General features: G+C 46.5%; 1 protein-coding gene across 1 annotated transcript in view; it reads left to right on the plus strand.

Moving 5' to 3' along the window:
- Positions 1-12,202, plus strand: part of Trpv1 (transient receptor potential cation channel, subfamily V, member 1) — a 27,174-nt gene extending 14,972 nt beyond the window's left edge. Inside the window, exons 11-16 of the mRNA NM_001001445.2 lie at positions 1,583-1,748; positions 2,137-2,203; positions 3,903-4,222; positions 5,073-5,200; positions 5,649-5,764; positions 11,215-12,202. Coding sequence (NP_001001445.1) covers positions 1,583-1,748; positions 2,137-2,203; positions 3,903-4,222; positions 5,073-5,200; positions 5,649-5,764; positions 11,215-11,387 — 970 coding nt within the window. The 3' untranslated portion in view covers positions 11,388-12,202. The remainder of the gene's footprint in view (positions 1-1,582; positions 1,749-2,136; positions 2,204-3,902; positions 4,223-5,072; positions 5,201-5,648; positions 5,765-11,214) is intronic.

Below are 12,202 nucleotides of genomic sequence, written 5' to 3' on the forward strand. Positions count from 1 at the left end.
ACTCTAGGGTCTGCAGCAACTGGCTGTCACAATACTGATTGTCTAAAAGAAGAAATGTTCCCCTGCATAGCGTTATGCCAGTAGACTCAAGATTTCATTTCTAAAAAGTATAGCTACATTGTAGTGATGTTCACACACACATGTTTACATACACACATGCAATTGTACTTATTAATATAGAACATATAGTTTTTTAAACTTATTCATTTACTTTATGTATATGAGTACACTACAGCTGTCTTCAGACACACCAGAAAAGGGCACCAGACCCGTTTGCAGATGGTTGTGAGCCAACATGTGGTTTCTGGGAATTGAACTCAGGACCTTTGGAAGAGCAGTCAGTGCCCTTAACCACTGAGCCATCTCTCCAGCCCTTGAATGTATAGTTTTTATTTTATCAAAATAAAGGTACGTAGCTTTTATTTTTATCGAAACTACTCATTCATATTAATGTAAATCACAAGAGTGTAAAAGTATTTATAGAGAGAACCAGTTTCTTGCCCCCAACCCTTCCCATTCTCTGAAACTCTCTTTCTTTGGTCTCTTTCTTCTGTCACCTATTCCTGCCATAGACAAAGCTCTAGCATCCTTCTCCCGTCTGCTTCTCCTCTTTCATCATCCCAGTGTGATTATATAATATTTTGTTAGTCAGTAGTCAGCATTTGCACCTTCATAAATATTCCTGACTGTCGAACAGCTTCATAATAGTCCTAATACACGTTTTGTTTCCTCTGAAGTGAACTCCCTCACTTTCCCCTTGTTTAGCACACACTATATGTAGTGTTAATTCTTCCCACACATCCTGAAGCAGGTACAATTTCCCTCAAACTCAAGCCTCTAAATTACAGTACATGGTCAAATCTCCCCCCCCCCACCCCTCAGGAGACTTCTTTCTGGAGTTTTCTTTCCTTTTGTTTGTTTGAGATGGGGTCTGGCTGTGTAGCCCAATCTGGCTCCTGTTCTATAACTCACAGCAAACCTCCTGCCTTTGCATCTGCAGTGCTGGAGTGACAGCTGTATGTCACCATCCCCTGTTTCCTGTTTTCTCTTTCTGATTGGATTTCCCCCAGCCTGATCCTTCTCACCCTGGTGAGATGCTTCTCTCTGCTGCCAGCCTTGGGATTCTCCTGGATCTTGCCCCTCTCTCACATCTTCCTCTTTCTTGGCCTGTTCTTGTTTCCCGGCACAGTCTTCAGTATTTTCGGTGGGGCAGCCCTGAGTGGAAGCGCTGACTCTGTACAGTGCCGAGTGTGTAAACACTCATGATCAGTAAGTTGGTGAATGCAATACATTTCTCTCTTAGATTTTTGACATACAATGGATTGTGCACGGAATGACTATTATAAATCAAGGAACATCTGTACTATATTTACATTGTGCTTCTAAGAATAAGATTTTTGCTTCCCAACATGTCATACGTTTCCTCCTTGTGCCTGCAGAAAAGGTGTGGGCTATAGGAAGCTGGCAGCCCAGCCCCAGCCTGTGAATGGCTACATTCTCTCTCTTTCAATTCTTGCATCCCCAGAGCCTTTTGTTCTTGGCTTCTCCTAAGCTGGTCGGTCTCCTTTGCCTCTGCCCCTAGCTTTGTACAGTCACTGTTCATGCTGGTGTCTGTGGTACTGTACTTCAGCCATCGCAAGGAGTATGTGGCTTCCATGGTGTTCTCCCTGGCCATGGGCTGGACCAACATGCTCTACTACACCCGAGGATTCCAGCAGATGGGCATCTATGCTGTCATGATTGAGAAGGTAGGTTCCCAAGTGTGTTTTCCACAGAGTCCTGTTTGCCCTTTAGATGTGGGATACTGTCCTATGCACTCTGTTGAGCCTCTCTGTATCCTCCGGGGGAGCCGTTGGTTTAGCTCTTAGCCTATTTATTCCCCAAGAATCAAGCAACCTGGCACTGACCTGGACATGGAGGTTTTCTTCAAACTTCTTGCCTCTGCATTCCGAACAAAAGCCGTGGGCGAGGTGTGAGTGATTCCTTCATGATGTCCGAGCTGAAAACTGTAGAATCCAGCCCGTTGGAAGTTCCTGCCCCATGGTCTCTGGCCACTCCAGGCTGTTACAGCGCAGGTCATTCCTGTATTCCTCCCAGGGCTGGGCTTGTTTTTCATGAGCCTGCTCTTTCCTGCAGATGATCCTCAGAGACCTGTGTCGGTTTATGTTCGTCTACCTCGTGTTCTTGTTTGGATTTTCCACAGGTAACATGCTGAGGCAAGGCTGGTGGGTGGGCAGGGCTATTGCTCATTTGACTTCCCCAGGGCTCTGCAGGGCCAGGGGAGGAGGAGCCAGGTGAAGAAGACAGGTGCATGCTTGCAGGTGACAGAGTGGATAAACAGAATGCACATCAACATGAACCAGAGAACTTGGAAGTGTAATTTATGAGATGTTCTCAGACATCTTAGAGATACTGTGCTACTTGCTTGCTGTATAGCTATTTTTTTTTGCTCAGTTTTTAAAAAATGTTTTAGTTTGTAATGTCAATATATATATTTTAAAAAGATCTATTTATTGTTATATGTAAGTACAGCTGTACTCAGACACACCAGAAGAGGGCATCAGATCTCATTACGGATGGTTGTGAGCCACCATGTGGTTGCTGGGATTTGAACTCAGGACCTTCGGAAGAGCAGTCAGTGCTCTTATCCGCTGAGCCATCTCGCCAGACCTTTGCTCAGTTTTTATCCAAATTATTTCAACACTATTTCAGACTCACAAGAAAGTTTTAAGAGTTGTAAGAATGACTTCTCTCTTCTTACTGAGATTCCCCAATTTTACCACCTTAAAATCGGTCTCTTTGCCTCTCTCTTTCTTCTCTCTGTCTCTTTGTCTCATTTTTCCTTCCCTCCCCCACTCCTCTTCTCCATTTCCCCTCTCTTCCTTTCTTTGTTCCTTGTGCTGGAGGTTGAGCCCAGGGTCTAATACGTGCCAGGCAAATGCCCACTGAGTTACAGCATCAGCCTTCAAGCGATCCCCTGACCCCACCATCCTCGCAGCTTTAGTCCCTGGCATTTTACCACAAGGAGGAGCTTTTTTCCCCTCTCTGCAATTGAAATTTTCAATGCAAGGATGGCCTTGGGGCCCTTTTTTGCTCTGTGTAGATTTACATGGTCACTTGAGTCATAATACTTATTACCATCTGTTACTTTGAAACTGAGATCTGGCCCTTGAGAGCCCCTTTCAGCCAGATCCTGGGCCCCTCTAGCTGACCCACATCCTGTTGTGAGCACATGCCTTTGCCTCAGTCCTTGTCTGATTTCTGCAGTTAGATGGTTGTCAAGGCGTGCCTGTCTCTGCTCCCATTCTGCGGTTTATTTTATCCCTCCTGTCTAAGAGGGATGAGTATCCATGACTAGGAGGAGGGACCTGGTAGGTATGGGTTGTGGCACTTGATCTGAAGTTATGCGTATCAGTACAAGAAGGGATTGGGCTCAGGGGGTTCTTGGGTATTGGTGCATAGTAAGAACAGGACCCGGCTGCTTAGCAGTTCTCCAGCTCTGTACTACACTTCCAAAGAAGGTTATTAGGGGCTACTCTGCTTTGAACTGCTCGACACCTATGGTTCTAGAGTGGACCTTGAAAAAGATATGGTGTGGCTGGCAGAGTGAGCCAGGCCTATCTCGTTACGTTGAGCAGGTTGTACACTACACAAAGGGCTTAGTATGTGCATGGTCTACATAGCTTTGCATATTTCTTCAAACACTTCGCCTACTAGATCATGATAATGCTCTTTTAACAAAGCAGAGTTTTATTACAGCTTTATGCTAGTCTGGGTTGGGGAGGTGATACATGGTTGAGTGGCTTTCCTGCTGAGGGGTGCTGGGGTAGGAGAGGTATGCATCAGGAGGTCTGGGGTCTTGGTTTTCATCCACCCACACCTCTTTCTCTTGCGACCTGTAGCCGTAGTGACACTGATCGAGGATGGGAAGAATAACTCACTGCCTGTGGAGTCCCCACCACACAAGTGTCGGGGATCTGCCTGCAGGCCAGGTAACTCTTACAACAGCCTGTATTCCACATGTCTGGAGCTGTTCAAGTTCACCATCGGCATGGGTGACCTGGAGTTCACCGAGAACTATGACTTCAAGGCTGTCTTCATCATCCTGTTACTGGCCTATGTGATTCTCACCTACATCCTCCTGCTCAACATGCTCATTGCTCTCATGGGCGAGACTGTCAACAAGATTGCACAAGAGAGCAAGAACATCTGGAAGCTGCAGGTGGGCAGCAGAGTGGGGGTGAGGGGAGTGCAGCCTGGAGGCTGTTCCCTGTTCCTTTTGCTGTTACAAAGAGGGTTGCATGAGCCCCTGTGGGGTTGAGGAGGGAGCAGAGAGCCCAACCGGGCCCAGGGATCAACATCATCAGCTCCCTTGGTAGACTCCCTTCCTGTGGGCATCCCTGTTGTCCATCATCTACAGTCAGGTGAGCCTAGTTAGATGCTGTAACTAACAGATGCTGTATTTGGTCCAGGGCAGAGCAATCCCGGAGGGCAGTAGATGTAGATTTAGCCCCATGGGCTATCCATTGTAGAACATCTTGGTTTAGGTGAGTACTGAACACTAGACACATGGGGATTGTTCTCGTGGGGTAGGCCCTAAGGATTCTCTTTCTAAGCCGAATGGCTCATATTTGCCTTCAGAACCCCCACCAACAAAGATTGTTCTTACCTGGAAGCATTTGCTGGATGGTGGGCCCTGCTCTCTAAGTGTCTGTCTTACCTGACTTCATTTCACCTTTCACAATCCTCTGAAAGGAATTCTGTCAGCATCTCATCTTTAGCACTGAGGTCTAGAGACTATGTAGTCATCTCTCTCTGTTTCAAGCCACACAGAGACCCAACAGTCTGGACTCTGATCTTAATTAGCACCCACAGGGTCCCTTTGTGAGCTCCATCAACTCCTAGGGCTGCCTTCCTGGAATTAGCAGGCAGACACCAACCAAGCACAGAAAGGCTTGGCTGGTCTCCTAATGCCAGGCATTAGAAACAGACTTGTAGTAGGCTGCCTCAGGGGCTGAAAGAGATTCTGGAGAGGGTGATCCAGGCTGGTGGCCTGTTTCCTTTTCCACCAGCGAGCCATCACCATCCTGGATACAGAGAAGAGTTTCCTGAAGTGCATGAGGAAGGCCTTCCGCTCCGGCAAGCTGCTGCAGGTGGGGTTCACGCCGGACGGCAAGGATGACTTCCGGTGGTGCTTCAGGTAAGGTCAAAGCAGGAGTCAGAGCTGAGAACTGGTCTCAGTCCTGGACATGGGGGACCCATCTGGAGCCAGATGAGGGTGTAGAGATCAGGCTCAGGGCTCCCTGAGGCTAGACATAGAAATAGGGACTCTCAAGGCCAGCAACAGGTCCAAGGGCCACCATGGGATTCAGCTCTGGGCATGAGATACCAATCTCAGATCTCAGGAGGTAGAACTTCCAACATTAAGCACCGAAAAACTTGAGGTGTCCAAAAAGGACTACCTGGTGAACAGAGTCAAATCCAGGCATCCAGGGTTTAAAATTCTTGGGCCTTGTGGTGTGGTGGGAAATAGGGGGTGTCTATAAAATAAGCCCTGGCTGTCCCTCTGCCTGCTATGTCTTCATCCTAATATGAAGGCTGTCCAGCCTTAGACAGCGGCTTCCCAGAGCCTGTCCCCTCCCCCACAGGGTGGATGAGGTGAACTGGACTACCTGGAACACCAACGTGGGCATCATCAACGAGGACCCAGGCAACTGTGAGGGCGTCAAGCGCACCCTGAGCTTCTCCCTGCGGTCAGGCCGAGGTGAGGTGTGCTGGATGAGCCCATGGCAGGGAGGGGCTTGGCTCTGGGAAGGAGGGGTCTCTACTCCATCTTGACTTTCCTCACATCAGACCTGGGCTGCACAGCAGCAGCAGACACTCGGCCACGCTTAGTGACTGGTATATGCCCTCAAACACATCTGTGTGCCCAAGGAGCACTGCCAGCGGCTCCTCGGACTCACTGCCCATCTGATTTCAGATTCACTTTTGGCTGTTGCATGTTCAGAAACCTGAGAAGATGTAGCCAACATTTTCAAGAACCCCGCCATTCTGTTATGGAACCCCATATGGGGTCACAGTCCACAGTTTCAGAAGCTGGGTGTCAGGCTATGCAGTAGTGTCCCAGAAAGGTTGTAGGGTTTGTTTGTTTTGTCCTTAATTATTTTTTTCTTTCTCAAATGTGATGTCTTTTGGTCTGCCTTCATATTCACTGACTCCTCTTTTCTTTTTTTTTTTTTAGTGAGCTCCCAATTGCTCTGAATTCCATCCAGAGAAATTTGAACTTCAAACTTTAAGCCTTTTGGTTTTAGAGTTTCTATGTTTTTCTGTTGAAGTTTCCATTTCTAAAGATTTATTTATTTATTTTGTGTATATAAACACACTGCTGTCTTCAGACACACCAGGAGTTTTTGGATCTCATTACAGATGGCTGTGAGCCACCATATGGTTGCTGGGAATTGAACTCAGGACCTCTGGAAGAGCGGTCAGTGCTCTTAACCATTGAGCCATCTCTCCAGCTCAAAGTTTCCATTTCTTTGCTGAGAGGTCCTCTAGCCATTCCTATATTAGCAGCACGTTTCCTCTATTTCTTTTTTTTAAAAAGATTTATTTATTTATTTATTTTAATATTTTTTATTATTACGTATTTTCCTCAATTACATTTAGAATGCTATCCCAAAAGTCCCCCATACCATCCCCCCCCACTTCCCTACCCACCCATTCCCATTTTTTGACCCTGGCATTCCCCTGTACTGGGGCATATAAAGTTTGCGTGTCCAATGGGCCTCTCTTTCCAGTGATGGCCGACTAGGCCATCTTTTGATACATATGCAGCTAGAGTCAAGAGCTCCGGGGTACTGGTTAGTTCATAATGTTGTTGCACCTACAGGGTTGCAGATAAAGATTTATTTATTTTATGAGTACACTGTATACTGTAGATGTCTTCAGACACATCAGAAGAGGGCATCAGATCCCATTACAGATGGTTGTGAGCCACCATGTGGTTACTGGGATTTGAACTCAGGACCTCTGGAAAAGCAGTCAGTGCTCTTAACCACTGAGCCACCTCTCCAGCTCTTCCTCTATTTCTTTGAACATATTAATAAGTTACTTTGCACTTCCTGTCAGCTAAGGGGTAGACTGGCTCAGGGGTGGTACTCTCAGCCTGGCAAGGACAAGGCCTTGGAGTCAGCTGTCAAAGCTAATTCCAACATCCGGGCTATCTTGGCATCCATGTCTCTTAACTCCTTTTTTTTTTTTTTTTTTTTATGACAGAGGACCACATTGCCCTGGTTTCCCTTTTAGGCCCAGTGTTTTCAGATTGTGTGCTGGGCATTGTGGATAAGATACTGTGGAACCTGGATTTGGTTATCTTCCCTCAAAGATACTTCAGTACACCTTAATCGTGTACATGTGTAAGTGAGTGTAAGGGTGTCTCTGCATTCTGTCCATGCTCCCTTCTTGCACTCAAGCTTAAGTGTGTCCACCTCACTTCCAACCCCACTGCAGGCATCTCTGCTAAACCTCCTGTACTCTCATCATCAGCAAGCAATGTCTAAATCTCAGCCAAGGACTTGTGGGTAACCACCCAACCCTCAAACCAACCAGTCTCCCAATGTTCTCCTATGCTCTGTTCTACTGATTCTAGCTGTGTCAGCTGCTAGGATAGCTGCTTTCTCTTTAGCTTAGGGGAAATTCCATGCTCTATAGGATGGCTGCTGACTGTACAGTAGTAGGTAAGGCTGTCTCTTAAGCAGAGAGATGGGTGTTCATAGGGCTCCTCTTGTGAATGACGGGCCTCTTAGGGTTTATAGTAGCTCACATCTGTCACATGTGTTCAGGCCTAAACACATCTGCTGAATGGAATTTTGCTCATCTATGGTTGTCATGAGCATGGCAGTCCAGTCCAAGATCGTCTGTTATAATTGGATATGGAAATCTATTTCATCAAAAGCTCACTCAGGGGCTGGCGATGTAGCTTAGTGGTGGTTGAGCACTTGTTTAGCATGTGAGTCCATCTCTAGTACAGAAAAAAAAATAGGCTCACTTTTGGATATCAGTTCCCTGATCTGGAGCTTTGTTAATTTCACATAGGTCCCCTGCAGTTCTGTGACTTTCCTAGGAATGCAATTGGAAAGACTCCCTGGTCACCTTATCACCCTTGCTCACTATCTTTCCTTCAATTTGTTAGGTGTGCTAACACTCTCAGATCTACTCAAAGCTGGCTTTGTGGGTGATCTGAGTGGCTTACCATGATCCTCCTACTTAGTTAGCCTTTGTTGGGTGAGTCTGACACTGGGGAGTTTATTTTAGATGTATTTAAGTGCAGGATCATGGGGTGGGGTACAGTTTCCTGGTGACAGTTATCACAATAAAGCTAAAGGTGTGACTAACACGTGGCCTCTTCCATAAGAATGGGTTTTATAGATTACGTGCATAGGGGAGGATCTGCTGTGGTCTAGGCCAACCTAGAGGTCACCAAGCTATAAAATACAAGTGGCAGCTCCCTTAGGGATGGGTTCTGTTGACTGAGAAACAATGCTCAAGATAAAGGTCTATGGAGGAAGAATCTGGGATAAACATAATAGTCTGGGGAGTTTGGGTGTGGCCTGACTCTACTGATAGCACAGGTCACCAAGGCTGCTACCAACACCCAGCCCAGCCTTCTGGATGGAAAACAGGTATTTATGTGCTCTGCTGAGGAGACAGCCCTGAGTGTTTAACATTTCTGCTTTCCCTGGAGCTCATCTGTGAGCACGAGGACCTTATGGCTCTCTACCCTGTACCTCTCAGTGAACTGCTGTCCAGTTAGAGCGGCCATTTGGAACAGAAGCGGGGGGGGGGGGGTGCCGCATTAGACTTTACACATTCACTACTTGCTTTCTCACTTTTGTGACAGTAGAAACTCTAGTGATGATAGCCAGATACTTTAGATAACGGGGACCCCTTCTCACCAAGATGCCTGCGCTAGGAAGATGTGGGAGAATTCAGGGGAGAAAGGCCAGGGAAGGAAGGTGGGAACTGGAAGGACTAGGAAGTGTGTGGGAGCTTCAGTGAATGGCTTCTCTACTGGTATAACAAGTCGAACTGAGCTGAACTTATAGTTCGTTGTGGGTAGCTCTCAGGCAGGTTCACTGACCTCACAGGAGGGGGTCAGTGGAATCACAAGGCTGGGCTGAGGCAAGGCTTCCTAAAGGGGTGTGGGTAGATCTTCAATGTGATGGTGGGGGTACAAATAAGGTTATATTATAACCTTATTTTGTGATTTTAGGGCCCTGTAGGTGGGACTTAGAACCAGTGGTCAGTTTTGAGAATCCTGAACTAGGAGCTGGCTTTGTCCAGCGTTTTGTGTGGGCTTTTGAAAGCGAGGGCTCCTGATCAGAAGAGAAGGGTGGGGATCTCTTGGCCCAGGCCATCTTGCCTTTGTTCCAAACCCTCTGGCCTAACACTTGGTATTAGAATATGATGGATGGTGATGGGAACCTCAGCTACCTCTGGAGACCCTGGAACTGGCTAGGTCAACAGTTCCCAAACTGGGTGTCTCTACTTCCTAGCCAATTAGTCCAGATCTCAACAGGCAGTGGTAACTGAGTCTTCCTTAAGAGCTCCCTGGAACTTTAGGTCATGCCAAAGTTCTTATTTGAAGCCCAGTGTCACCATGTCTCCCTTGGCATTTTCTTCTATGCCCTGGTGGGGCCTTGACTCTAAGTCTTGATGTTTTTTGGCTGCTGTTCATCACTTTAGGATTGCCCAATGTGGAGTTGTGTTGCAGAAATCTCTTTACCCTCTCATTTGGGCAGAGAGGCAATAAAGCCTGAAGCAGGTGTGAGATAGACTCATGAATTATCAGGTTTACCAGGGCCTGGGGGAGAAAGGAAGTATAAACTGGGTGAATGAGCTCAACTGTCAAAGAAGAGGAAATTTCATGGGTCTAAGAGCCTGGAGATTTATTTATTTTTATTCCAGACAGGGTCTCACTATGTAGCCCTGGCTGTCCTGGAACTTACTATGTAGACCAGGTAGCTTTGAACTCACAGAGATCCATCTGTCTTAGCTTCTTGAGTGCTGGGAGTAAAGGTGTGTGCCACTACACCTGGCTAAGATTTTTCTTAAAAGATAGGTTTTGAAATGAAAATATAATAACTTTATTTTCCTCTTCCCAACTTCTACCCATGTCCCTTCCTCCAACCTTTCTTTTTTATTCATACATTTACATATACATGTACAAATACAAATACACATATACATATACACGTACACATACACATACACATACACATACACATACACATACACATACACACACAAGTATAACTTGCTGAGTCTGCTTTTGATTTCAAAGCTAACTACTTTGTACTGGATAACCAGTTAGATTGGGATGGGAGAGGCTAATTCTCCCTCTTAGCAGTCATTAGTTGCCTGTAGTTCTTTGTCTAGTGGTGAGACTCTGTGAGGTTTCCTGCTCTGCATTAGCCTGTCTATTGTTGTTTGGGTCTTATTTAGGCAGCCATTTCTAGGAGACAGTCTCATAGCAGACTTCCTGGTCCTCTGGCTCTTGCAGTCTTTACTTCTGTCTTAGTTAGGGTTTTATTGCTACGAAGAGACAACATGACCAAGACAACTCTTAGAAAAGAAAACGTTTAATTTATGGCTGGCTTACAGTTTCAGATGTTCAGTCCATTATCATCATGGCGGGAAGCCTGGCAACATGCAGGCAGACATGGTGCTGAAGGAGCCATGATCTAGCCAAGCTCTATATCTTGATCCTTCGGCAGCAGAAGGGGACTGCATGCTACACTAGGTGTAGCTTGAACATGTATGACCTCAAAGCCCACCTCCACAGTGACACAGTTCCTCCAACAAGGCCACACCTCCTAATAGTGCTATTCCTTATGGACCAAGCATTCAAACACACCAGTCTGTGGGGGCCATTTCTATTCAAACCATCATAGCCCCCTCTTCCAGAATGTTCCCTGAGCTTTCGGTGTAAGTGTGTTGATACTGTATTCAGTGGGGCTGGGCTCTCCGTGACCCATGGATCTCTGCTTTGTATCTGCTTTGTATGACTTGTGATTTTCAGTCATGGTCTCTGTTTGCTGTACAGAGGAACTTCTTTGATTGCCCAGGTCTCCTTTTACCTGAAGGTGTGAGGCTCGCGAGCAATCCGTGCTTGTTTTGTTGCATCCAAGGTAGTAATACCATGCTGCCTTTCAGTTTCAGGGAGAAACTGGAAGAACTTTGCCCTGGTTCCCCTTCTGAGGGACGCAAGCACTCGAGATAGGCATAGCACCCAGCCGGAAGAAGTTCAGCTGAAGCACTATACGGGATCCCTTAAGCCAGAGGATGCTGAGGTCTTCAAGGATTCCATGGCCCCAGGGGAGAAATGAGGGACACCATGAAGCAGCTGATGCTGGGTCTTTGGGTGGCCCATTGCTCCCGTGGGGAAGGATCTACTCAGGGAGCAATAGAGCCGGGTTGATGTTGGCTGGCTGTACTCTGCCTGCCTAGGCATGTCCCTAGGACTTCACTGGGCCTGCTGTGGGAAGGTGGGAGGTGTGTGGGAAGCGAGCTGTGAATCTAACCATGATCTTCAAACATTTGGCTTTCAACTCTTTACTGGCTTTATTAAACAGAATGGATGGCAGAGCTCTACTTGGACACAGGTCAGATCCTGGTTTTATTTGACTTTTGGATGGCTGGGACTATGAACAAATGGAGTCCAAGCAGACAACCTTTAACTACTTGCTTTGATATGAAATGCTGGGTCATTTCTCCCCTACGCTCTGCTGACTATCTTACCTGGGAGGTTTTGGAGGGTTTTGCCATTTGGTGAACGCAGAGAAAGTGGGGGTACGCTGGGGTTCACCAGTCTCACTATCAATTCCATCAGAATCAGGTTGTGACTTTCCCCTTCAATGTAAAATATCTGTCCTCCCCCCAAAACAGTAGCTTCATTGCTGTTTAAATAAAAATATAGAGGCACACTCAAAGGACATGCAGAAAAATCTCAATGATCTTTCATTTGTTGTAATCATAATTTTGCCCCACTCTGTGCAGTGCTAAATGTACCTACCGCTGTTAGTCTTGTAATTAATAAAATAAACTATGTGTGTGTCTGCAAATACGCTTTGTAACAAGTGTGGACTTGGCCATAGTAATTGGGCTGGTGTTGCTACGTGTTTCTCTGTTCAGTCTGTTTGTG

Source organism: Mus musculus, chromosome 11 (genome assembly GCF_000001635.26).
Source record: "Mus musculus strain C57BL/6J chromosome 11, GRCm38.p6 C57BL/6J".
Classification (NCBI taxonomy): domain Eukaryota; kingdom Metazoa; phylum Chordata; class Mammalia; order Rodentia; family Muridae; genus Mus; species Mus musculus.